We start from the raw sequence: 27,547 nt of genomic DNA on the forward strand, positions 1-27,547 counted from the left end.
TGCCGGCTCTTTCTGGGATTTTTATTTCTTTAAAATAATTCATACAAATGGTTACAGTCACAAACATGATTTTAACCAAAATATTGCTAGCCTACCACATGAGCAGGACGGCACCACGCAGGCAAGGGTCTGCCAACCCCTGCCTCCCCCAGGACAGACCCCGGTGGTCCTGAGCACCCTGGGCACTGCAGACGCCTCGGAGCCACTCGTGATGCCGCCTTCACTTGGAACAAGGGGTTCATGCCAAAATTAGGAAAAACAGCCTTTGTTGTTTTTCTAAATTATTCTAAAAATAAGACAAGCAGGTAGAAAAACAATGCACTGTGTGGCATAAAAAGAAAAACAGGAAGGATTCATTGTCCTGAGAAGTGTGCCGACGGCCACATTCCGGGGCACGTTCCAACGTAGAAAAGGAAAAATAATCTCAAACTGACTTGCTGAATGCTCCCTCAGGTTTTCTTTTTGTTGACAGCTAAGCAAACAAATCCTTTGTAATGTTCTAAAAACTGTACACAGACAAGAACATTCGTGATAGAATTAGCTACTAACTTCTTTTGCTTAAACGAGGAACGCAAAGGACACAGGACAGTGAGCCAGCCCACAGGACGGGACAACTACAATCAACTTGGGGACGTGCTTCCTCTTGCCCCGCCTAGTGCACGCCCGGGCCAGTCTCTGGAGTGCTAGGGCCCACACTGGATGCCACCTCTGCACACTTGGGTCCAAGAGCGTGCAGCACCCTCCACCAGGTGCCAAGGCTGGACAGCTCCTCACAGGCTACAACTGGTCACTCGTATGGTCTCTATCCGCCTCAGGCTTGACAGTCTGGCCAGGAGAGGGAGCGTGGGGTGGGTGGGCCACAGGGGGCAGGCCATGAGACAGGGACATGGCACTGGGAACAATCCCTTCCACAGCAGCTGGGATGCCAGTGGGGGCCACACTCACGACGCCTGGAGGGTACCTGCTGAGAGAGGAGGGCAGACGTGTGAGCTCTACAGAGACCCACCTGCTGCACACAGCCCTTTCTGTATGGTTATCAATGACCCCTGAGGTCCAGAAAAGTTGGAGGCAGTAAGCACTTGGTCAGTGCTGGGCAGCATCACAGCCTGGCTTCTCACATGAGGTCTTCCCCAAGCCCCATTCCCTGACTCCTTACTACTCTCTGGCCCAACAACAGTTCTGCCCAGCAGTCCTGTCTAGGAGGCCAAACCTCTTACCCCAAGAAAAGTAGACTGTCCCATCCAGCTCAATCCTCTAACATCCACAGGGGCCTTACATAAGGGTGTAGCCCCAGTCATATGACCCACTACTGCATAACCTACTAGCCAAGGTCCAGGTTTAAGCCTCATTGTCTTGCAGACTGTCCCCTCCCTTGCCTGCTCACCTGTAGGCAGCCCCATTGAGCTCAGGGTGCACCACAGCAGGGTCCATGCTGGCCCAGTGCGTGGCGGCTGTCAGGTGGTCCTTGTTGACACAGTTTTTCAAGCTATCTGGGATCCGGCCTAGGATGTTGGAAGGTACACCAGAGAGAGACAGCAATGTGGATTAAAACTGCTGCCTCTGTGGGGGCCAAGAGGCAGACCCAGAGCCACCTTCTTGCCACAGCCCTGGCTTACTCCCCAGGAACATCATAGGACCATCCACCTGAAAAGTCAGCTTCCAACCTGGAGACCTTAGCCCCATACATGTGCTCTCAGCTCACAAGCAGCTGATGGCATCCAGCACAGCAGGTCTTCATGTACGAAAATGATGTGTTACTCAACTTCACCCCAAGGGACTCCCCCACCATAAAAGAACAACCAAGTGTCACCTCCCCTTAACAGGCATAAAACAAACTTGCCAGCCTGATAGCATGGCTACCCACCTGTGATGGCTCGCCGGATTTCCCGGGCTGCCTCCTCTCTCATCTCAATGGACGCCTGCTCACTGTACCATGCAGCATGGGGTGTGCAGATGAGGTTGGGTGCATCCTTTAAGGGTCCCTGGCTAAAGCTGAGGATAGCACATACCCAGTCAGAGTGATCTGAGCACCCAAGTCTGGGAGGTGCAGAAGGCAACCAGCCCTGGGATGGGAGGGCCCCTGGCCTTTCCCAAGGCATCTGAAAAAGTGGAACTGCAGAACTAGCAAACCTACCCCAAGGTCTTAACAGTAAGGGGTAGAGGGGATTCTGAGCCTTAGAGGAAGAGCCCTGCTGTGGTGCTGGCACAGCCCTGCCCAGCAGAACAAACCCTAGGAATGAGGGCTCTCAGACAGACTCCACTGTGTTCTTCAGTGGCTAATCACTCAACTGGTCTGCTATCCCTTGATGGGCTTTGTCAGCTGCTGGAGCCCCAAGAAGGAAGTCAGCCCAGACTGGACTAGAGGCTGCATGCGAAGCCAAGCTAGTGTATGCCTTGGCCCCGCTGAGTCTGGGGACCATGGGACCATCATGGACATCAAGAGACAAACTGAAAATAAGCCAAGTCTAAGCCCAGCCCATTACTATGGCCAAGGCTAGACAGATTCTTGAGGATCTTGTCCCCTCCTGAGAGCAGACAGCAAACCCTCCCCTAACCCAGCCAGCAAGAGGGCAGTGCTCAAATACATGGTCTCCCACGTCATAGTCATCAGATTGGTGGGCATAGTCCATCTTAGGGCACAGGGGCACCTGAAGGGCTCTGACTCATGCACGTCCAGCGCTGCGCCACGGATCCGCCCTTCCTTCAGGGCCTGGGCCAGTGCCTTCTCATCCACCAGGCCACCACGGGCTGTGTTCACCAGAAAGGCTCCTTGTCTCATCTGAGAAGACAGGATGACCATGTGAGTGACTGACACTGGGGCTTTTCACTGTAATGGCACATCCACAACAAATCTCACTTCCCACCCACCAGGGGATGGCCTGATACAGACAAGTTCTGGGAGAGACCCTGGGCCAGGTGGGCAGTAGCATCAGCAAGTATACCCTGATGTATCAACAGAATGAGACAGGCCCAGGAATTTAACTACTGCTGCTGTCTAGGCCAGAGGCCCACTGTCTCCTGGGGGGAAGGGACAAGGGTAAACTCTGAGGGAAGAGTAGAGGGCTACACTGTGAAGAAGGGACAGCACTGCCCTGTGGGAGAGGGGAGGAGGGTGGTGGGGAAGCTGCAGCGTACCTGCTTGACAGTAAAGTCATTGATGAGGTGGTGGTTGTGCTCATTGAGGCCGCAATGCAGGGTAACGCAGTCACTGTGGAAGAGCAGGTCCTGCAGCGTGCTCACGCGCTGTAGCCCCAGGGCCCGCTCGATTCCATCAGATAGGTATGGATCATAGAAGAGGACGTTGAAGCCAAAAGCCTTTGCCCGAAGTGCCACCGCCTGGCCCACACGACCTGGCAGAGTCAAGAGGAAGTGAGACATGCATCCTCAGAGCTTGCTGCTAGCCTCACAGCCATAATTCAAGGGGCCTCCCAGGTAACTCTGCCTGCCTACCAAAGTTTCCCTAGATCTCTGGGATCTCAGTCACACACACTCTGCAGCACATCTGCTCCCTGGTGCTGAGGCACCACAATCAAGGGGTAGGAGGAATGATGCTAGCTGTCACCCTCCAGCAGCCTGCCATTGATCAGTTATACTCACTAATATATAAAGTCAATACACAATAAGCTTGGCCCCCTCCCCTGACCATTTATCAGTGGGTCTACTTATCAGACACCCTTGGAATCTCAATTCTGGCCACAAACAGCACATGTTGGAACCACACTGAACATTAGAATCCAGCAGCAGGTGTTTGAAGAGTTGGCTCAGAGGATAGGAGTGCTTGCTGCTTTTGTAGAGGAACCAAGTTCGATCCCCAACATTCATGTCAAGCAGCTTAGAACCACATTTAACTCTAACTTCAGAGGAATCTGACACTTCCGGCATTTGTGAACACCTGTACTCATATGAACATACCTCTTCCCACACACACACACATACAATAAGAAATAAATCTTGAAAGAAAAAATAATCTAGCAGCAGAGAGGGTACACTGTATGCAATGTATCTGCCACCTTCCTGGCCCAACTGCACAAATCCACATCAGGTGTCATCTGAGGCAAGCCTGGCTCTGTCGTGGGAGCCACAGGCTGAAGGGCATAGCATGGGGACAGCTCCATATATCCACACATCAACAACATGCTGGATACAGATGGAGCAGACAGCTGATAAGAGAATGCTGGGGACATAAGCCTCTCCTGCAGCATCCATCAAGAGACAAAGTTAATACCCACCAGGAAAAGAGCAAAGAGAACAGTCAGGCATGTTGGCAGGACACAGGCAGCTTTAAAGAGGTTAGCCAGGACAGCCTCCCCAGGAAACTCAAGTTTGCAGGAGACACAAAGGTGATGGGAGCAAGTGTGAAGACGCCACTAGAGCATCAGGACCAAGAGGGAGGGCAGGGCCCACCAAGGCTCTAAGTCCCTCCCAATGACTCTACAGGATTATGGCACAGAAGACAGGGAAGGTGCGTCAGGAGGGCCATGAAGGAATGCTAAAGCCAAGGGACACAGCAGTCACAGGCCAGGAGGGAGGCCTCTGCAGAATCCAAGTAGACTGACAGAGGGTCACAGAGAAGCTTTTAATACAGGACAGCTGCTGCTGAGAATGTGAGCAGTAGAGACCTGGAGAAAACCTCCCCATTGTGAAAGCTGGGGGCTGCCCTGAAAATGGGCAGAGGGCGCTCAAAGAGAGTTGTTTCCTGAGGTACCCAAAGCTGTCAGACAGCACCACCCCAGCACAGATATCCCTAACAGCACAGAACAATAATTTTAGGGATAAATGTCACTTACTTTGGCCTCTACTATTTCTTTCTAGACGAGACTAAGTATACCACAAACACTCTAACAGATAAGAGTAAGAACAAGCATATCCACAGACAGCCCAGCCAATGGGATCAGCTGGGAGGACTTCTGATACCTGCTGGGAACACGTGACAGCATCAGAGGCACATGTGAAAAACTGGAGAGGACAGTCAACTGTAGCAGAGAAATGGTCCTTACAAAAGACCCAGTCACCTGTTCGAGAGCTGGAAAAGCTATAAAGAATTCTGCAATGAAGAATCTATTAGAAGATCTAATACCAAAGACAGAACAGCAGCCAATAGAAATGACTCAAACTAAAGCAGAGAGAAAAATGCAGTTTATAAAGCACTGACCATCACAGCTAATGTCAAAGAGGCAAGAACAAAAAATGGTAGCAAGTGTGGCCCAGCAGGGTGTTGAGAAATGCCTGGAGAACCTGCAAACCAGGATCTAGGGAAACTGCAGTATAGCTCAAATATGCAAAGGCCAACTGTGTTTCTAAACACTACAGGAAATTAAAAACACAACTTGTTAACAGTAGTTATCCCTAAAACCAGGCTGGAGGGGTGGTACTTAGGTCCTATCACCAGCACTGAGGAAAGCACAGTAACAGGTTTTACAAACGCTGTACAAACATTGTGTATTGATCACTACAGAACTCTACTAAGAGAAATCAAAACATGAAATAATAGGATTATGTAATGTCTTGAGGACATGGTAAATTTTAGAGACCAGACTCTCACACCACCACAAGGACTAAACAAAACACAAACTGATGAGCTGATTCTAAAGTCAAACTATCAGAAATGAATGACATGGCCAGGTGTGGTGGTGCACACCTTTAATGACTTTAATTTCAGCACTTGGGAGGCAAAGGCAAGCACCTACGTGAGTTCAAAAAAGAATCTTAAACAACCCCTTACACTAAAAGAAAGAAAAAGAAATGAATGATATGGATGATGGTTTGAATAAAAATGGACCCCATAAGACTATAGGGAGTGGCACTATTAGTTGCCTTGTTGGAGGAAGTGTGATTCAGTCTCTTCCTGCTGCCTTCTGATCAAGATGTGGAACTCTCAGCTCCTTCTCCAGCACCATGTCTGCCTGCATAAACCCTTGAACTATAGGGCAGCCCCGACTAAATGTTTTCCTTTAAAAGAGTTGCCATGGTCATGATGTCTCTTCACAGCAACAGAAACCCTAAGACAGACGTTGGAAATGGGGACTGTGATATTGCTGTGATAGGCTGGTCCATGATTTTGTTTGAAGGAATGTGGACTTTGGATTAGAAAAACAGTGGAATGCTTTAAGCATTGCTTAATGGGTCACACTAGTAAGAACATGGAAGGAAGTGGTGCTGGGGGGTGCTGGGGGGTAAATTGAACTGTAGGGCCCTGGCCTAAGAGGTTTCAAAAGATAAGAATTTTAGTATGTGGCCTAGAGATTGTTCTTGTGATATTTTGACAAAGAATAAGGCTACTTTTTGCCTTTGTCCAAAAAGTCTGCCTGAAGCTAAATTGAGTATTTATGGATTAATTAAGTTGGCAGAGGATATCTCAAAACCGCCTAGTATTGACTCTATCCTGGGGTTCTTAGTGCTCTTATGGAAATCTGTAATGAAGAGACACAAGCTGAGCAAGGAAAAAATACAAAATGTACAATTTGAGGAGGAAAGGAACACCAGACTGTATCTTGTGAAGTGGACTCAGTCATGTCATATGATGTTTTTCTGAAATTGTCTTATGAGAAAATGCTTGACTGAGAATAGACACATGGTGCTTTTCTGGAAGCAGCTTGAAAAAGGGCATGTGATGTTTTGCTGGAGCAGACACTTAAGAGGAACCATGATATTTGGAAAGGGTATAAGGATGATTCAGCAGACAGTGGACAAAAGTATGGTATTGGTTCACTTTACTGGTCTTCATTGGGCTTTGCTGATGCTGCTCTTTACTGACGATGCTGTGGCATTGGTTTGCCTTGCCCTCTTTGCTGATCATCTTTGTTGTGACTTCATAGAGAAAAATGTACCAGAGACCTTCTGGTGATGTTCTGGCAGCTTCTTGCTGCTTCCATGGACTCAGGCCAATTGGCAAAGTCACGTAGTTTCTTCTGGATGGAACTGCTGATTCGTGAATGGTGTTTGCAAGTGGACTGAGCTACCACTGCTGATTCTCGTGAACTGAACTGCTGATATCCTGACAGCGAAGATTGCAATCACCCCAAAGAACTATTTCTAAACAGGCCCACATCCTCCTTTGCTCTATGAACCTTTCCTTTCCACTCCCTCTGGTGGGTGGTGGGCTAGAAGGAAAGTTAAAGCAGTTAAGAACCCTAATTAGAGTAGGTTTTGAAAAATCTAAGCCTACAATCATGTGTTCAAGAAGATACACAGATTAAAGAAAAGCCTGATATTAAATGGAATAGAGGGAGTAGTGACCTCAGGGCAAGACTCCACCCAGCTAAGTTTCCAATTTGTGGAAAGGAATTGATGAAAAGTTCATGTCTAAGCATGATGGTGCACACCTTTAATCCCAGCACTGAGGAGCCTGAAGCAAGCAGACTTCAGAGTTCAAGGACAGCCTGGTCTACAAAGCAAGTTCCAAGACAGCCAAGATTAAGTAGTGAAGGAAATTGTCAAAACCAGAAAGCTAATAAAGATGTAATTAAATGAAGGGGCCATGCTTCAACCCCAGTAAGCAGCAGAACTTGGCAGCTTTCAGACACATGGTTCTGAGTTTAAGAGTCAAAGATAGAAAAAAGGGGTTATGGAATCTCCCTCCATGACTAAGAAAGCTACTTAGGCCAGGAATATCCCTGCATGGGGGCCTAGAGAGGGCTACGGAGAAAGAAGCATCATTGTATAGATCAAAGAGAACTGGAGAAAGGAAACACAAGTTTGTTTGAGAATGCACTATGGGTGCTAATCTGAGTGATCTCAACTTGGTTATTGGGGGGGGCGGGAACAAGAGAAGGAGAGAGATTGAGAGTGATTTATTTCTGGACTGACAGATACTACTGTACACTGGGAGTTGGGGTCCAAAAGAGCTAGCAAAATCCAAAAGCGTTTCAATGTCTTTAAAGAAAGTGATGCCTGTTGTGGTGGTCTGAATGAGAGTGGCTCCCATAGGCTCATATATTTGAATGCTTGGTCACCAGTTCATGGAACTATTTGGGAAGGATTAGGAGGTGTGTCATTGGGGGTGGGCGTTAAGGTTTCAAAACCCCACACCACTCCCAGCTTGCTATCATGTTAACATTTATTCATTTTGTCTCTGTCTCCGTCTCCCCGTGTCCCCGTGTCCCCATGTCTCCGTCTCCGTCTCCGCCTCCGCCTCCCTCCCTCCCTCCCTACCTCTCTCCCTCTCCCTTGTGGTTGTGAATCAGATGTAAACTCTCAGCTACTTCTCCAGCACTATGCCTGCCTGCTGCCATGTTCCTCACCATGATGGTTATGGAGACTCTACCCTTCTGGACCCATAAGCCCTCAAATTAAATACATTGTTAAGTTGCCTTGGTCATGGTGAGAATAGAAAAGCAATAAAAAAGTAAGTAAAGATATCTGCCAATATGTTTTCAGAAAGCCCTTACACAAAGAAGGTCCGAAGTCCAGGACCAAAACACCCAAGATCCAGCATCTCCTTACTCCATGTGCCCTGCAACACAAACACCAAGACACTGATCTAAAGAAACAATATACTAAGAAAAATTAGGAGGCTGCAGAATGTGCTAAACTTGTGATCAAAAGAATGAAGGAAGCCAAAGAAAACACCAGGTCAGATCGCCAAGAGATGTAGGTTGTCCTCACTAAGAGCTTCTACTTATAAGTCTGAGTGAATGCAGATAAAAATATGTCTTTAAGAGTAACAAATAAATCAGACTTTAAATATCCAAAAAAAGACAAGACTGGAACAAAACATTGGCTGTGGTAGTACACTCCTTTAATGCCAGAGCTATTCGCTATCAAGTTGTTGGTCCCATGAGACAACATAACAAGACCCTGTCCTAAAAATAAAAGATCCTGCATTCACCTTGGCCAGTTTACTGAGGAGGCAGAATTATCTAGCAAATTGCTGCCACTGGAAACCTCTGAGCCCTGTGAATTTATTGTTATTCAACAAATTCAGACATTGTAGAAAGACACAACCATGTCTGTCTATATTTCCTGTCAAAATACACTCACAACACTGGGCAAGGTATGTGGGTTCAGATGGTCTGAGACCTGTAAAGTCACAACCATGAAGCTGCTCGGAGAAAGCACTGTTTTCAGAGCACTGGAGCAGGCAGACTACTTAGGACACAACAAGTAGCAACTTACAAGGAATAGCTGGACTTCTTCAGAACCAGAACCTGCTCTCATCACAGATATTAAGCAGGTGCCATGTTGTCAATATACCTGTCTGATGAGGCCCTGAGGCAAAACACAGATGGAATCTTGCAGATCCACACCGAGAATCGAACAGAGCCTGACAAGCACCATACCTCACAACAAAAGTATAAGGCTCTCAAATGGTCAGGCAAGAAAGGCACTCAGGCTCTTTAGCTACTAAACCACAGCAGTGACAGCACTGATGCTGCCATTAGTAAGGATCCGCAAAGTCCAAACCCTAGGGCAGCTACCCAACTAACAAGTGCCAAAGCCACACACCTGCCTGAAGAATGCCATGGTGGCCTCCTGCCTGCTCAAGTCACTACACTTCTGTTTAAATCAACGAAAAAGAGTGTCCCATGCACAAAAAGACATGTCCAAAGTTGTTCACAGCAGCTTCATCTGTCCAGTGGCTAAACAGATCAACAGCATCCTGTTCAACAGCAAGAGCTTCTGAGTGAGACAGGCTTCTGAGTAGACAACACCCAGACCTTATGTCTGCTGGAAGAACACAGACTCAGGAAGCCTGTCCATCTCAGTGGGGCTAATGAACCTAGCAAACTGTACTAGATGGAGTGCAGAGACTGCAGTCAGGGAGGCTTGCTGGAAAAGGTACAGGGCTGTCCCAGGCAGAATGCAATGTATACTCCTTGAGAGAAACCCAGTACTTTCAGTTATAACAAGAGCATTTTGCAAAAACCTGATAGAGAACAAGGAAGGGGAAGGCAGAAGACTGGGTGTGAAGTCAACAGACATGGGAAAGTAGCTGGCACATCATTTATAGAAGTGAACTTACAGCCCACACTGCCTATGTGCCCTCTCTTATGAATGAGGACTAATCACCAAATTCTACACTGAAGGCAGCCTCAACAGGCTAGAGAAAGGAAGAGCAGGAGACAGCAGGGCTACTTGGGGGGCATGTGGTTCTCTCCCTTCTAGATGGAGGCCACAGTGTATGGAAGCCAGCCTCAGAATTGTTCTGTAGTTGGTAGACAGCAATTACATATGACTAGGGGTGTCCCCAAGACAGTGCAGCAACTCCCTCTGGAGCCCTTGCTGTGCCCTGAGGAGGCACAATTCACCATCCTCGCTTATATATACTGTACACTCACACACAAGTATGTCCACATGTCCTGAGACCTGGGAAGCGCTGGCTACAGTAGACAGCTTGACATAGCGGAGAAGACAACAGTGTAGGCCAAAAGGTAGTTAGTGGCAGCCACGTGGCACAGTGGACAAAGTATCATTGCAAGGCAGAGTACCAAAAGGACACACGGCTCAGCCCACAAACACTAGTGAAGGAAGCAGAGGCTAAGCCACTAATAGAGTAAGACCAAGCAGACTGGAGGGCAAGACCTGAAGGTGGGGCTGTCTTGGCCACCAAAACCTGCCCAGTGACTCCCTGACCCCTCATTCCCCGTGCTTGTCTTTCCTCATCCCTCAGTGAATCTCAGGACTACTACCCTGAGGTAGGATGTACTATCTTGTCCGACACACTGGACAGGGAACACCAAACAGCTCTTCATGAGTGTCTACTGGGATAACTATATGCCAGGTCTATCTCTTCCGGTAACTCAGGTGACCCACACACATCTCCCATCTACTGACGCTGGCAGCAGTGCTGAGGCAGGAGTACAGTGCAGCCTAGGTTAGCCAAGGGGAGGCTACCTGGTGACAAGGGAGCCCTCAACGCTGAAACTCTGGCACAACTTACTGTGCCGTTTCTCTGGAACACATAACAAATGGGTACCAACAAAAAGCAAACAGCTGTGAGAACAAGCAAGGGAGGGTTGGGACTAAGTATCACCTCAGCAGTACAGAAACAGGCCCTGAGCCCATACCCACTCAAGTCTTCCAGAGCTGTGGGTACACTAGTACCAGGCCCACAGTCTCATGTCATCTACAGTCAGAGATCCTATAGCCAGAGCACACACTCAAGGTGGTGCTTCAGCAGTAACATGTCAGTTACACGAGTGTGTATGTACCTGTGTACATATCTAAGTGTGTCCATGTGTATACCATGTCTGTTTTATCCACGTATAGTATACACATGTGCCCACACATGCATGACCTCCATGGATGGCACCTGTGAAAGACTTAGCCTGGTGTCTCTAACTGAGCTGAGGATCCTATCCTGTCCTGAGATGAGGATAACAACACAACCAGCAACTCTTGGGCCTCCGCTTTATGAAGTGCAAGGGTGGCAGATGGGTAAAGGCTATTTGTGCTGAGTCACAGTGGCCAACGCACCTAGTCCAATGATGCCCAAGGTCTCTCCACGGATCCTGGCAGCTCCTGAAGCCACCTCTCGGATCTGCTCTACACTCTGGACTCGAGTGCCTTCCCGAAGGGCCTGGTGTAGCCAGGTGGTTCGTCGGTACAGGTTCAGGATGTGGCACAGGGTGGAGTCTGCCGTTTCTTCCACAGATGCTGCCGGCACATTGCACACTGCGATGCCTACGAAACACACGGAGACACATGTACCAGGCCCACGGCCTCCTGTCATCCGCAATCAGAGATGCTGCAGCCAGAGCACAACCTCAGGCTTGTGCTTCAGCAGTAACATGTCAGAAGACTCAGTCCACAGCCACCAAGGAGACTACCTGTCTCTATCATGGGGCATACTTAACCTGTACTCACAGCCTTGTACAACACTGCTGTGGCACCCAACAAGCAAGCAGACAGAGCTAAGTGCTCTGACCATCCCCATCTGAATGCTCTGGATGTGCAGGTGCTGAAAAGAAGCCAATCCGCCAGTACTCAGTTCTTCCCCATGTGGATCACTGGCCACTCAACACTCCTAAGCAGCCATGGCCACACTGGCAAAGGGCCAGAGCCAAGGCACATCTTGGGGCTGGTTGGCCTCCACTTGTTGACTCTACATAAATCACAACTTCCAGATCCCCAGGGCTTCCCAGGCCAGACATGCCCTGACTTCAGGGCTCACCAATCCCCACTGTCCTGGGAACAAGTCAGATAGGGCTTCTCTTCCCTAACCACAGTGCCCCAATTTTCCCAAAGGCCTATGCTCAGGTACTATAAGCTGACACAGTCTATCCCCCCTTGGGCTGCCCGTAGCCCTTATCCTCAGAGGGTCCCACCATCCCAACCACGAGCCCATCCTCCACAGTGGTCTTGGCCCCAACTCTACTTCCTAGCTTGGCTAGATGCTTCGAGGTGCTAGGACAGGACTGTTTTTTTAAGAAACTATCTTTAGAATTAAAGGTACCTGACACAAGGAGGAACCAAGAAAGGACCCACACATCATCTAGAAAGAACTCACTTGAAATAAGCAAGGGTACAGGGAGTAGTAGCAGGTAGCCCTGAGGCTCAGAAACAAAACTGACCCCTGAGAAGACATATGGCAAGCAAGGCACACCCTATTTCCCATATCTGGGCTGCAGGGGACCAAACTTGGCCCAGCCTTAGGCTATCCCAAGCTGAAGAGTGGAGCCTGTGAATTCAGGTACTATAGAGACAAATGGTGGGGCCTCGCCCGAGGAAAAGCAGGCCAGCCTCCAAGGTTGTGGCCCCTGTGGCTTGCCAGGCCAGCATGAACCAACAGAACAAGACTGACTTTCCCACCACAATACTAAAGTTCTCAGTTGCCATGTGGTTCCCCTAGACAGGTCAAATCTAGCCTCCCTCTACAGCCTTAAGGAGCAGAAGGGCAGAATGATGTCAATAGCAGACACTGTAGAGTGCAGCCTTGCTTTGTCAGTTGGACACTAGCACAGAAACAGGCTAAAATGGCTAAGTATGGCCATACTGTTTCAATAAAAATACACACGCTGATGCAGAGTCAAGCTCGTGTGCACAATTTGAGCATACATGACTTCATATGTATACAAGTATGACTATGGGGCATAGTCCCTGTTCTGGGAAGAGGACAATGACCTCTCTGACTGGTTCCTTGTCTCAACCTAAATCCTAGGTCTGGTAGGTTGGTGACAACGCAGTGAGTAAAGTTATACCCACATCCTGTACAGCCCACCATAACCTGTCCTGCCCATAGCCCCAAATCAAGCAGCAGTCCCAGCAGGCTTCTCCTGATTGTCCACCAGAGCCTGAAGGTTCAGTGAGACACCTTGGTAAATGGAAACGGGCTTCGGAGCTCCTACCTAGATCCCCAGCTGACTTGATGTCGATATTGTCAAACCCGCTGCCAATTCGGACGATGATTCTAAGAGCTTTAAACTTCTCCAGATCTTCTCTGGTCAGTGTGATGGTATGGTACATCAGGGCACCCACAGCCTCATTCAGTACCTGCATTGAGAGAAAACAGGCTGCTCACTAAGCTGTGCAGGACCCACCAAAGATACCCAAAGGCTGAGCGGCCAGTCAAACCAGAGGGGTATGGGAGGCAGAAGGAGCACAAGGAAAGACACTGGGAACACAGTGCAGGGAAAGCTGTGTTCTCACAGTAACAGTTCTCTCAGAAGAGCAGCATGCTACCATTAGAGACTCAGCAGAGAGGCTGTGGATGGTGTCCAAAGGCAAAGAGTAGCAGCACCATGTGCTAACAACCAGACTCCATGCCCAAAACAATGGGGCCCAGTCCACACCAGTCTCCTTGAAGAAGTGTGAAGAGCATCCACATTAACAAATATATCCACATTAGATTGGGAGTGGCAGGGCTAGCCTCTAAGAGGGCACCATATTCTGTAATAAGCCAACTGTGGCGCCTGTCGTCCCCTGTACTGGTACTTCCAGCTGGTATAGTTAGCTGTGGAGCTAAGGCAATGCAGTGAGAATTTTGGTTTCTTTAAAAACCCAGTTATGTGGATGATTTGTGGAATATGAAGTTGCTTCAGTTTGTCCGCAGCTATTAACTATGCTCCAGGAGAGGTATGATTTTTCTGGGGATGTTGAAGAAGGAATAAATGCCAGAGCCCCAAGAGAGGCCAGAGGTACTCCAAAGAAGGTGACTGCTGCTCCTGCAGTTTGACAAGGAGTTGGAGATATCCTGTTAACAAAGATTGGACTGGCACCAAGAAACACAACATCCCTAATCAGCAAGAAGTATTCTAAAGAGGTTTACACCCCCTTACCTCTCTAATCTTCTTTCTCTCCTACCTAGTAGATATAAGAACATAAAACAGCTGGAAAAAAAAAATAGTCCCAACAAGGCATCCTTCTGGGGCCATGGGTACTCCATGGGGAAAGGCTGACACAGCCTCCCTTTCTACAGCTACACCTCAATAGGCAGGTGCATGGCCCAGAATGCAGACAGCTGTCACTGAGGCAGAACAGCCTTCACCTGTCATGAAGAACCCTAAGGGCAGAGACAGCCTTTCCACTCATTCTGGGTCCAGGGAATATTAGACTATTACACATGGAAGCAGCAGCTAGGAGCTGAGGGGAGATCCTAAGAGGCTGAAACGGGGCCTCTGGGATGCAAGGGTGAGTGGCCCCTAGAGCATAAGCTCAGGGCCAGAACTGATGGTTGCCCCTGGCTTCAAGAAGGGAATTGGGGCCACAAATGCTACTTATATCTGTGTAGAAAAGTGGTGCCCATACGACAGTAGAATGTCATGAAGAGCCCATGTGGGAAAGTGAAAGGGGAACGGCAGCTGAAGCTGCCCAAGGCATAGGAATAAGGGGAGACTTAGGGAAGTCCTTGACTGCTTTGTGCTCTATGGACTTCAGATAGGCAGTCAGGAGCACAGGGAGAAGGAAGGACCTGGGACAGCTCTGTAGAACAGGTGAGGCTGGGGGATCAGTCCCACATAATGATTATTTGCTGAGGCCCATGGCAGTTAGAGCAGTGCAGACCAAAATGGAAAGATCTCAGGGTAGTATTAGGATGGGTCTGGGGTTTCAGACAGATTTAACACCTGATATGAGCTAGGTGTCCAGCCTGGACAAACAAACGCTCATGGGTCCCTCACTATGTTTGCAAAGGAACTGGCTGTGGACAGGACAGATCCATACCTAAAGGCCTATGTCGTGTATGTGTGTCACCATGCACGTGGACAGCCAGCTTGCTTTTTATCCTCAGCACTTAACCATGAGAGTAATGTCTTTCAAAAGGATATTTTCAACGTACTGCAGAATGTACCAACAGGGAAGGCGGAAATCAAAGCATCTGAACTTTCTACTGCACTCTGACTGCTGCCAGTGCTAACTCGCCCATGATAAAAGCCAGTGTATTCATTTCCTTGAGTTATTTCTTAGAAATGGAGGGTCCTCTTTGGGTCTAGGCTGCCAACTGCAAACTGCCATGCTGATATCAACGCTGGGTTTTCTGCAACTAAGACACACCCTACTGTTCATCCACTACCGGTGCGTGAATTTGCTTCCTGGGTGAAATCTACCTGTCTATGTTTCTCTATGAATAATTTTTAAAAGATTTATTTATTTATTATATGTAAGTACACTGTAGTTGTCTTCAGACACAGGAAGAGGGCATCAGATCTCATTACGGATGGTTGTGAGCCACCATGTGGTTGCTGGGACTTGAACTCAGGACCTTCGGAAGAGCAGTCAGTGCTCTTAACCACTGAGCCATTTCTCCAGCCCCCATGAATATTTTTTATAGTGTCTTTTTTTTTTTTTTGTACCTAGTATGAAGTCACCAGTTCTTAGATGCAGGACAAAAACATACTGGGGGTGGATTTGCTAGACAGTGGGCAGAGATCTACAGCCCAGGTCACCACCACCACCCACCCTGTAACCTCTTGTATGGGTGCTTCTGGGTCTGTCCTCTTAGGATAGGCCTCCAAGAAACCATGCTTTGCAAGCCACTCCCATATCCCCACCCACCCATCAGCTGTGTAACCAGGTTAGATTTGACCCTAGTGTACCTGGTGTCCTCAATACCAGAATGCATCTGTAGCAGGTAGAACCTATGAGGGATGACTAATGCAGGTCAGCTATCTTTGGCTGGAAATGGGTTCTGAGTGCACCCAGTGGCAACAGGTTCTGAATGGAGCTCATGCCCCAAACCACAGTAAGATTTCATGGTCAGGGCACTCTCCTGCTGAGAGAAAACTGAAGCTCCAAACCATCCTGGATGGTTTTATCACCTGAACAGCAACAGCTACCATATGAAACTGCAGCTCTTCCCACCTCACCATCACGCCAGATATTTTCCTGCTGACATAGTCAACTATAGGCAGAGCAAACGCTGGCTGAAGCCTCTGCATGCTATCCAATTTCACAGACATCTGGGGCCCTTGCACTGTTCTGCTCCCCAGAAGGAAGTGGCATCCAGGCTTCCTACTGGCCACCTGCTGGGAAATTGTGAGTTTTCATGGGGCCAGAGAGGGACTTGATGAATGGTTTACATAAACAGTGCTTCTCTGGCCAGCTTTCTGCAAGGACTTCCTTTTCCTGCTGACTGGGAGGGTCTGAAGATCTACACATGGCCCTTGGGCCAAGGCACAAGGAACCCAGTTGACCTCACAGGATTTTATTGCTGCTTACTTTCCTGTGTGTCACTTAGAATGCCTAGATTCCTTTCTGAAGTTGCCTAAGTCTCCTGATTGTCCAGCTGCTGCCATGCAACCAGAACACCATCCCAGCCCTGGAACCAAGTTCACCAGCACTTTGCCCAAATCCCTGAAAGCCACACACATCCCTCAATCCCCTGCTTTGTCCCATCAAAGCATAAACAATGGGTCTGCTGACCCATGGCAATGGACACCTGCACACAGTGAAACCCTCTCCTTTCAACCTTTGTCCTGATTCCAGATGTGTCTACAGCTTGAGCCCAAGGTCAGGACCTTTGCAGTCTGCTGGTCACATGAAACACTTCTACCCACTCATTTCTTGAACATTTTAGGTGCAAGAGACTTCCTCTGGCCTGGGGTGTTCTCTACCCATGGGTCATGGAGCATCATCTTCCCATCCCCATAGGATGCCTTTGGAGACTTTGTGCTGCCCTAAGCCCTCACTTAGCACATGCTGGGAGCAGTGTCCCTGGATTCCTCCTGGGCCCCTGCAGCCCTGGGCTGGAGATCATTTGGCTGAGAAGTTGCACAGCACCCAGCCCAGGGATGTTCTGAGATTCCCGCCACAGGTGACTTTCCCACATCCATAGACCTCCTGGGTCCACACAAAGTCTCTGCAAAGTTTTCTTCATTATGTTCTTCACTTACAGTGTAAGATGTTCATCTGCATTGTAGACAGCCATTGCAACACTCAGCCAGTTGCAAGGACTTTTTGCTCTAAAAAGGTGGAAATTACCATATAACAAGGATATATAAGACAGTTATTTCCTTTCCACACCTAGAGATAGGTATCCCACATGCCCTATTGCATTTTCATAATTATTTGGGTACCAGACTCCTGTCTTCTGGCTGTGCCGTTCCCTGTATATGGCTTTCTTGTAGTACAAGGTTTCTAACCAGGCTTCAGTCATCCCACCCAATTTCTAGCCAGAGGGAAGAGGGAAGGTGATTTCTGTCAGTGAGTGCTGTGTACCTGTGGGTCATGCTTTGCCTGGCCCAGGATCTGTGGCAGGATCCAATTTGCCCAGCATATCACCAAAGGGCACTGAGTGGTTGTCCAATTTGGGCTACTGTGAGTCAAGCTGCCATACCTTCAGGTATGATTGTGAGAATGCAGGTCATGTCTGCTAGGACAAAGGACCCAAGTATGGCAGCTGGCATGCTGTAAGGATGTAGAACAGTATAGAGTACCCCTGATTACTGTCCATGCCATGCCACAGGGTCAAGGTCCTTACTTAACACCATTTCCTACTGTCTGGGGGACTCTTCTACCACTGTGTTCTGTTTTTGCACCTAGCCCTCCTCTCTGAGTTCCATTAGCCTGCCTACTCCTTGCTCCTCCTCTCCTCCCATTCCCCACTCTTCTCCACAGAGCCTAAGAATCAAGACTTCTGATCTCTTCCTGCTTGCTTACTACTATGCCCTCAGTGGGAATTTTCCCTTCCAGTTTTCATGTCTTGAAGCCCTGTGTTTCAACTTTGCTACTTCACACCTACCACATGACCTTCAACATGACAATCTCAGTTTCTTTCTTGGCTGATGGCAGCCCATCCCACAGTCAGCCTGAGTCTCCCATGAGTCAGAAGCTCTATTCTACTCACAGAGCCTTACCTCCTTGTAACTGATTAAACAGAAGTGACAAGTACCCAAGGACTACAGACACACACTGGGCTCAGGCTGGAATGATTGTCCCAGTGACTCTGCAGCTACTGGGGAGCAGGGCTGTAGGTTCACTACATGCTAAATCCCATGCCTGGCAGACTTAGAAGACTGAGTAGTAGGCTATGTGAAGGTTAAGTTCAGATATGGGTTTCATTGCCCTCTGGGTCTGAGGCAACATCTGCAATGGGTCAAAAGACCCACCCTTTGAGGCCATAGTGCCACCAAGAACAAGCTCACCATTCTTCCCAGTGAAGCAAATCTCTAGGCTAACCATTCAGACCATCCATAAGAGCAGGTGCCAGGTGCCTTGAGGTTTCAACCCCCGACTGGTTCTACCCTGTCAACTCCTGAAGCTCTTTAGATTTGTTTTAAAGAACGTTTTTAAGCTGTCTTCAGTGCAAAGTCTGAATTAATTTTGATACAAGCAGAAATCATATGAACACACTCCAGGTAACAGAGGAACCCAATATATTTGAACAAACATGAATCACAGAAACTGCTCAGAGCTGCTAACCACCAACCACAAGCTCTAGACAGGCATTGTGGGTGAGGATAGCATGCCCTTTTTTCTATATGCCAGGTAGCATCCAGCATAATCACTGCCAGGTGCCCACAGTTGTATTTCCAATGAACTGGCTGTGATGCAAGTCAAGAAAATACAGAGTAAGCCCATCTCTACACATCCTGTCCAGGCCAGGCAGAGTGACAGGCCACACAAGACCAGGTGGTATTTAGACCCACTGTGGCCAGAGGCTGAGGAACATGACTACTGTTGTGTGCTGACTCAGACGACAGCGTGAGGCTGCATGGCCCATGCTCTGGAGTTCCCTACTCCCCCATAAAGCTTGGCCAACTATTAATAGGGACATATGACACTACCTTCTCATGGATCTCCTGTGTGGACTGTGCATCACAGAAGGCTACTGTGGCCACATCCTTCAGGATAGGCATCTCCACTGTGCAGTCCCGGCCATCCAGCAGCGCCACCAGGGGCCGGGGGTGCATGGGCCCGTTCATGATGGGAGGTCGGACGCCTGCAAGAGAGGAGCAGACCACTTAATGTCCTCAGCAGCACCAGTCTGTGACCAGAGAACTGTACTACCCACTCGAGTTGGAGAGGTCAGCCCTGAGAATTTGCTGCACTCAGCATCTGGTTACATGAGGCTTTGTAAAAAGCAAATTAAAACTGCAAAGAAGAAAATAGAGTTGGCTATAGCTTACTGATGACTGAGTAGATTCAGACCATCAATCCCTCAAGAGCATAGGAGCTGAAATCCTTGTAGACCCTAGGGAGGTTGTGGTAGACAGGAGGACGGGGAGGTAGGAAGCACCTCAGCCTGGCTCCCTACAGCCATAAGCTATCTTAGCAACACAGGTATGTGCAGATCACAAAATGATGGGAAGTACCTGCTTGCTCTTTGATGCCTAAAACCACCATGTGTCTTGTCTGCCCAGAACCCCACAGCGACCACAGAGTGATGTTTAGCATGTGACCTTAACTGTTATCATTCCTAGTGGTAGATTTCAAAGGCCAAAAATCAGTGCAATAGTAAAGAAAAAAAAGGGGGGGGGGGTGAGGGTAGGGGTAATGACACTCTAAGAACCCACCTCCCGGATCAAAGTAAGAAAGAACCTTAGACCTGGAGTGCCACTCAGGAGAAAAGCACTTGCCTAGTGGGTGTGAGGCCCTGGGTCTGATTCTTAGCTCCACCAAAGCCTTTGTGGATAAAAAAATCAATTTGTTCCCAACATGACACACTAAACTAGACCCCACTTGGGGCCAAATACAGGAACAAGGATTTCCCAGGTACTGTCTGGCCACCTTCAGCTGGGCAGCAGATACCTTAAGAAGGCTAAAGGTAGGTTCATGGTAGCACGTAGTATGAGGCAGGGCTTTGCCCATCCCTTCCAAAAGCTAACCAAAAGAATGGACCAAGGCACAGTGGGGAGTGGAGGACAAGAAACAAGTCACCACACAGTCTTGCACTGAGCAGGCCAGAGGGAGCCCTGCAATAGCTGCTGGCTAGCAGCAGCCTGTGCAGTCCACACTCACCTTTCTTGCCTGCAGGTACAGAGGCTAGCCCAAACTTCCAGTGCCAAGAAGTGCCTCAGAGAATCCATGTCACAGAAAGACAATGCTCTAGGGATTGCCACACCCATTTTACAGCAAGGCTCTAAGGCTCCCAGGCCTGAAAGTGGGTACCTGGGCTGTGACACAGGTCTCACTGACCACGCAGAGGATAATGGAGCTACCTTCTAGACAACACTAAGCCCAAGATCTCCAGCTGTGGGACAGAGGTGTTGCTGCACAGAGCCCTTCCCCAGAGTCAACGTGCCTGAGAAGACACAGCTATACCCATCCATGCCTTCATAAACAGTAAAAATAAAGGTGCTGAGAGAAGATGGACCCAACCCTCAAGATGGGATGTGCAAGGTCACAGGCTCAGCATTTGCATCCCCCCCTTCCTTGATCTCTAAGGACCACATCGCTATCACCAGGCAACAGAGGTGGACAAATGCAACAATCCAATCATTCTCCAACTTGGACTTGCAAAGTGACTTTTCTCACATAAAAGTGTTACTTCTTGTAGCAGGTAATGGACTTACTGCTATTTTAAAAGTGTTGGTAAACATCTACTTTTCTCGTTCCCTGGCTTGAACACCATATTGTAAGAATCACCAGTGAGCAATGCCCATGTCAACAAATCCTCTAAGGCTATAAAGCAAGCCCTCAAAGGACAGTCTGAGCCTATTTATTCCCTAGGAAGTGGCCTATACCTCATCAAGGACCTGCCCAGCCTGGCAGACTGATAGAAACTCCATTCTCTCACCCTGTAGACAACTCCTCATGGAGGACCAACGGATACAGATGTGGTTAGGCTGGGTCTAAGCCTATTATCTTCATCTAAAAATGGGTATGATACCCAAAGATTCACGTGAAAGGACAAAAGACCAAGCCCTCTAAAACACAGTGGGCTTATAGTGCCTCTTCATTCACAGAGCTGCTGCAGTGCTAGGGTCCCAAACAAACCCACCTAGGAGGCAGACAAGTCTAGTAACTAGACCGTGCTATACAGGAACACTAATCCAGGGCTGGGCTTCACTGAAGACATAAAAGACAAAAAAACCTTACTGAGCTGTGCTCAGGATCTCTGGTCTCAACTGGGGCTTGCACAGCCTCAAAACTGACTCTCGAGCTCCTTCAGGTAAGACCTGCCCTCAGCACCCACCTCCATACCCTCAGGACACTTTTCTTACAGAAACCAACCCCTAGCACAGTAGCTGGATGACTGCTGACCAAGGCAGCCTGCAAACACCAAGCACATTCCTCAGGCATCCCACAGTCATCAGCCACAGGTCAGTCTGCCTAACTTTGCAACCCAAGTCCCTCCTGTAGTTCCTTTGCAGAGATGGCTTCACTTGGCAACCCCTACCAACCTGACATTGCTTAATTGGGGCGGGGTTTCCACGACCATGAATTCGCCTGTCCAAAGCTTTTTGTCTTCAGAATCCCCAGGCCGAACCGCGTTCTGTCACGGAGCCTCATCCCACGTCTTATTGTCTCCAACCAAAGCTCTCAGGCTTCTGCTCCACAGCAGCCACTGAAGCCTGCGTCGGGTTCAAAGTCTTACTAAAAATCAAACACAAGAGACAAGTTAAAACGCCATCAAAGGCCAGCTAAAACTCAGACTCCAGGACGCTTCATGAGAGCGAAACTTTTTGCTATATCCTTAGCCCTGTCCAGCTGCAGCAGCCGGAAGACCAACCTGGACAGCAAGGCACTCACTCACTCACTCAGAGTTTGTGATTCTAGGTTAGGGCAAGCCCTCGAGTCATCTATGTGAACCGAGGAACGGCTCTGTGGTTGGCTACCCCTCCAGACTTCTTCAAGTGTTCTCAAACACTTGTGTTCTCAGGCAACTGACACTGAATACAGGAACATGCAATTGCAGAATGGGGCCTACCAGCTGGTCCTGGGAGTTTCTTCTCCTCTATACTTACATTTCCTGACATCTAAGTCTGTCCCAACCATGTTCCAGCATGGATCTTTTAATGAGACTTTCAGGAAAGCTTGCTAGATGCTGGCTTTCCAACAGCCTAGCCTACTTCCTTCCCAGTCCCTTCGAAGCATCCCGACATCGCTAACAGTCGCCTAGTTCTCCTGAAAGTGCTGCCTAGTCATGTTCAAAGTGTGGCCGTGACCCCCCACACACTTTGGTAGGGCCTGTAGCCCAGAAACCTAGGATATTAGAGGTAAGCACAAAAGCCCAATCCCCAAAGTGTGTCACTGAGCACCCAAAGCCCTGGTCTCTGTTCCTAACATTTGGACCCACACAAGGGCCAACCCCTCAGTTTAGCTGGACATCGGGATACTAGGATGCTAAGATGGAGCCTGGCCTGCCACCCTTCAGCATCACCAAAAGACAAGACCACTTGTCAGTCAATGCTCTGGAAACTCATCCAGAAAGGCCACAAATGGCCACAATCCAAGTTAGGTTGTGGCCAAGGAACCCAGCACCCAATGTATTTGGGGAATATCTCTTTCCAGAATACTCACAAACTTTCTCACAAGCTGTCTCTGTGAATTCCCAGCACACATACCCAGTGCTAGCTTCCAAGATATGCCCAGCCTTGATGAACACTACAGACAATGGACAGCCAGTCAGTAAAGCAGCAACAACGCCCTAGAGTCACAGCCTGCCCGTGCCAGGCACCTGCCACAGGCCCAACCCTCCTCTTAGTAGGTGCCATGCCGAACGTTCCCAGCAGAGGGCACTAAAGAGCCAGTGCAGAAGAACAGACCTAAAGTCAGGATGCTGGAAGCTCTGACAAGACTCGTGGCAAGGAATATTTGTTCCTTGCATGGGGCACTGTCATCTGCAATATCAAAAACAACAGCTATCTGGGCTGTGGGGGCTCTGGGAACCTGTCTCAAGCAACCAACCAATCAACCAACCAACCAACCAAAAACTTCCTTCTGGGAACGGCCAGCACTTTTCAACCAAGATCAATCTCTCCTTCAGCCACTCCCATCCTCCTTAAAGGCCCTCTGGGAAAGAATTCCTCAGCAACTGGGGGAGGGAGGTGTCTCTCCTACCTCTAAGCACAGATCCCTCTGGATTACAAGACCAGCTCTAATCCCAAGTAGCGCTCTCTAGTTACAAAAACTGTCCTGTAGCCTGGTCCCTGCCCACATCTGGAGGTCAGAGGACAAAACCTAGAACTCAGATCAGGTGGAGGCCAAATCTGTAAGTGCCTGCTACCTGGTAAGAATGGAGCTGAAAAGTAAGGACAACAGGAGGCAAAGCGATGCTACATGAACCTCCAGGGCAGGCACTGCCCAAGGAACAGGTAAAGTAGAGCAGGACAGTGAGGTGGCACTGAGGGAAGGTGTCTGTGAGAAACCAGAGTGTTCCACAGCCAGCTGTGACTTATACCACACGTCAGGGAAGACACAGAATAAAAACACAATAAAGGGCGTGGATTTGCCACATTTCCAATCATGCTGGCTACTTTGTGTCTATGTGTAGCAGTTTGCCTGTGTGTGTTACAACAAATACTGCCAGTCTTGACATCCTAGAACACCTGCCTGTTCCAAAGCCAGTTGGGAAAACTATTTTCACTGGAAGAACACGACTTTCCAGCTTATTGGAGACTACTTCCCTTCCTGCCTTTCTTAACAGGACAACCTTCCAATGCTGTAGAGAGCCCTGGCCTTGTAAAGGACACAGAGGTCATGGGATTTACAGAAAGCTTCACTGCAGACTTATCTCCAGACGGAGCAGCCCTATGTATTTCTACTGGAGACAGTAGCAGGAAGAGCACCACAGCCACTCAAAACAAGGGATAGCAATGTGGGGGAGGGGTGCAGATCTTTCTGAGTCCTCACTTCCATGCTCCCAGTGAGGTACAAACCCTTGCAGCCCTGGCCCGTACATCATAATCCCAACCCTACTGAATTTTCCTTTGACCCACCCAAGCCAATGTAGCCCTGTCCCAAAATCTCCAAGCTCCGACTCTGTCTTTATAACACAGGTCTGATGCTGACTGGGGACATACAAAGACCTGGGACTTCACAGAAGCCAAGTCAGGGAAATCTGACAAGAGGCCACACAGAAAGTTTCAACTTTATAGAAAATGAGCGTGTCTTCTAAAGCTACCACCCAACACAGTAACAGTTTGGGCTCTGAGAAAGATAGTACATGTTTGTGAGCATGGCCCTCAGCCCCAGAGGGACAAGGACGCTGCAGCTGCTGCAGGACTGCTGAAAGACACGGTAGGCTGAACCCGTCTACCCCACAGAACCCAGAGTCACTGCTAACAGTGAGTGTGACGATGCAGAATGCAGGCACTGGTGCTGACAGACTTTCAGGTGCCATGGGTTAACTACAAAACCAAGTCCACATAAGCCGCTGCCTCTCTTGTGAAGAAGTTTACATCCCGGGGCTTGAAGGCAGGCCCCCTGCCCAGCACCAAGCAAGCCAAATCCTTTCCTGACACTAGAAGAATGAAAGCTAGTGTAAAGGTGCTGCCATGCAGTACAGACCTCAGGACATGTCTGCTTTCCATACCATGCCGGGAGGCCACACAGCTAGTAGGTCTCATGGACAGGGGGTCCTCAGCAGTACCCAGATCTAAGGATCAATGTCCACACAAGTTTCTTGCCAGGTTACCCTGTGGGCACTCACCAATGAAGTACAAAAGGCAGGTAGGAAATAGTGAGCTGCTGGAAGGACAGGAGTCTGTCCCACCTAGAACCCTGAAGGGGACACTAGACCTCTCTGAGCATGAGACTCATCTGGAAAAGGGCGAAACACAAGCTGAAACCTGCTACAGGTCCACAGGTGACAGAAGATAGAATAGCCAGAGAAGGACAGTGTATCACTGAGGTCCCACCAGGATTCCACAGGCCCCAGCCCACACTATGTACAACTAACATGGCACAGTGCCCTCAGACATCTGTGGAAGCCAGGCTGACACATACAGCAGGGCCATGCAGAGAAAGAGCAGCCTCAAACCACAGCTGCCACCCTAAATAGTAACAAGACAAGCAAACTCATAGAGTTCCGGAGAACAGTATGACCCCACACTACACCACAACGCTGTCCCTGAACTTGGCACATCCCACAGCTGTCACCCCATGTTGCAGATGAAACAGAGAGAACACACATATGAGCCCAGCCCATATTCACATCCTGCTATCATTCTTCCAGAGATCATGCTCCCCCGGGGTCTCAAAGATGTTAGTCCAACTCTATAATGGAGCCCCGATGTCCTGCATGCCAATCACACTGGGGTAAGCATCCTGTGTATCCCTGTTTATATTGGACACGTGCTCTGAATCTGGAAGTGACAAAGCAAAACACAGTAAGGGAACATACTACCCGGGGAATAAAACTGCTAGGTATCATCTTGCTGACACCCTGGCTCACTGGGTTCACTTTCCTAAATACTGGACAGCTAAACTCCTTCCCTTTTCCTTCCTACAAGGCAAATTTGTCCTAATCAATCAAAAGCTCAACACGACAAGGGACATAACCCTGGGCCAGGAAAGGTTTGACAGGCAAGGCTGTCCTGCTGATTTCTGGAAGGCAATGGGCTGGGCCTGCCCTCCCTACCCCATGGGAAATTTGGACTATAACCCTGCTGGTTTGGGTGCAGAGCCTCTTCCTACAAAAGTGTGTGTGTGTGTGTGTGTGTGTGTGTGTGTATACACATGAGCCTCCAGGGAGTTCAGCTCTGAAGAGGTGCAGTGTAGGGGAGGAGTACCCACCACCAGTCCAGGATGAAGGCAGGCCTGGAGGGCCTTACCCCGCCACACCCTGAAACAAACTGACAGGATCTGCAAAATGGCCTTGTGTGATAAGAGGTATAGTGGGCCATCACAGGGCGCCTCCCTTTTTCCCTCCTGCCTACAGTTCCTTATTTCCTGCTGGCAGCACACGCTGCGAGGATTCATCCCCTGCCAGCTTTCAGGCTATAAGGAAGAAGGCAGTGCCCTTGTGAGAACAGAGCTGGGGGTCAAGCCGTGTGGTCATTAAAGTGGAAGCGCCAAAGAGAGGGACACTGTAGGGCACTTGGACGGTGGGCAAAAGGCTCCTCCCTAATCCGAAACCTCTCGGCTGCCCCGCCCGAAGGTGGGGTCGTCTTCGCTGCGCGTGCGCCAGGCTACGCGGCCAGGGAACGCAGCCAAGGAAGGACTGCCCTCCACAGGCAGGACCCCTGTGGCTTAAGGACTTTCATAAATGAATAAAAAAAAACGTAAGTGGTCCAAATCCAGGTGCCAAGCTGAGCATCACTAAGTCGACCAGAGGGGTGATAGGCATGTAGGCCACCCATGTTCCCTCAGCGCCACCTCTAGAGACTACCCGCTCCCGGATCTGCCGACCCGAGGCCCATGCGGAATCCGCAGGCTCGTCACTCCGGGAACACCTAGGTCCCGGCTGGGTGTCCACGAGAAGGATCCTCGCGGGACCCCGGGCCAGGAAGACAGGCCCGGCTCGGTCACAGTCTGGGTCGCACCACCACAGGCCCCTTTGTCACCTGCGCGGGTCGCGAGCGGGCATCGGAAAATAGGGACGCGCACGCGCGTGCAGCAGTTCGCGCATGCGCATCACCCGTTGGCCTCCTGGGTTTCTCCCCCCCAACCAGGCGCGCGCGCAGCGAGCGCGCACGCGCACTCGCACACAAAGCCAGCGCCGCGCGCGCCCGGCCGCCCCGCCCCCGCCCCTCCACCCCCCGCCCGCAGCCGGAAATGCGCGCGCGCGGCCTTACCCAGCGGCAGGCCCTTGTTGAGCAAGTGGGAGCTGCCCATTGAAAGGTGCGGGTGGCCGCGGGCCCCGATGAGTCCGGCGCTCTCCGCCGCCGCGAGCCCTGCGCCTGGGGCGGCTTCGGCGCAGTCTGCTACTCCGCCCGGCCGCCTGCGCCCGGCCACCGCCGTGCCGAGCCGCCACCGCGCCGCCAGCCGCGCTCCGACCGACGAGCGGGCGGGGACACGCGGCGCGCGCGCGCGGGCGTGGCCTCGGTTGGTCTGCTGTTTGCAGGCAAGGCGGCGCGCTGGACGTACGCGGGCGGCTCAGGGGCCCAGCTGCCCGCCGGCCCGACGCTCGGCCCCCACCCCCAGCGCCCCTCCCAGGCTGGATTCCCTTCCTGGACACGCCCCCAGCTGTACCCGCCCCCGGCCTCCCCTCCCCTGCGCGTACCCCGGACTGCGCCCCTGCCACTCCTTGGCGCGGTGACCTGGGCCGGAGCCTGAGTGGTGAAGC

At 49.9% G+C, this 27,547-nt stretch overlaps 1 protein-coding gene across 6 annotated transcripts; it reads right to left on the reverse strand.

The window, feature by feature from the left end:
- On the reverse strand, window positions 1-27,282 carry Ctbp1 (C-terminal binding protein 1). 6 transcript variants are annotated; one of them, NM_001198860.1, is made up of 10 exons: window positions 27,057-27,282; window positions 21,720-21,912; window positions 19,161-19,315; window positions 13,287-13,431; window positions 11,416-11,622; window positions 3,136-3,350; window positions 2,649-2,779; window positions 1,865-1,992; window positions 1,385-1,502; window positions 1-961 (listed from the first exon to the last, which is right to left on the reverse strand). In NM_001198860.1, exons 2-10 carry the CDS (start codon window positions 21,724-21,726, stop codon window positions 778-780), a joined length of 1,290 nt encoding a protein of 429 aa, NP_001185789.1. In that variant the 5' UTR covers window positions 21,727-21,912; window positions 27,057-27,282; the 3' UTR covers window positions 1-777. The 6 variants fall into 6 exon arrangements, with proteins under 6 accessions (NP_001185789.1, NP_001185790.1, NP_001185788.1 ...); NM_001198861.1 differs by having other exon boundaries at window positions 1-964; NM_001198859.1 differs by lacking the exon at window positions 21,720-21,912.
- Between the last annotated feature and the right edge of the window lie 265 nt (window positions 27,283-27,547).

Source organism: Mus musculus, chromosome 5 (assembly GCF_000001635.26).
Source record: "Mus musculus strain C57BL/6J chromosome 5, GRCm38.p6 C57BL/6J".
NCBI classification, from domain to species: Eukaryota; Metazoa; Chordata; class Mammalia; order Rodentia; family Muridae; genus Mus; species Mus musculus.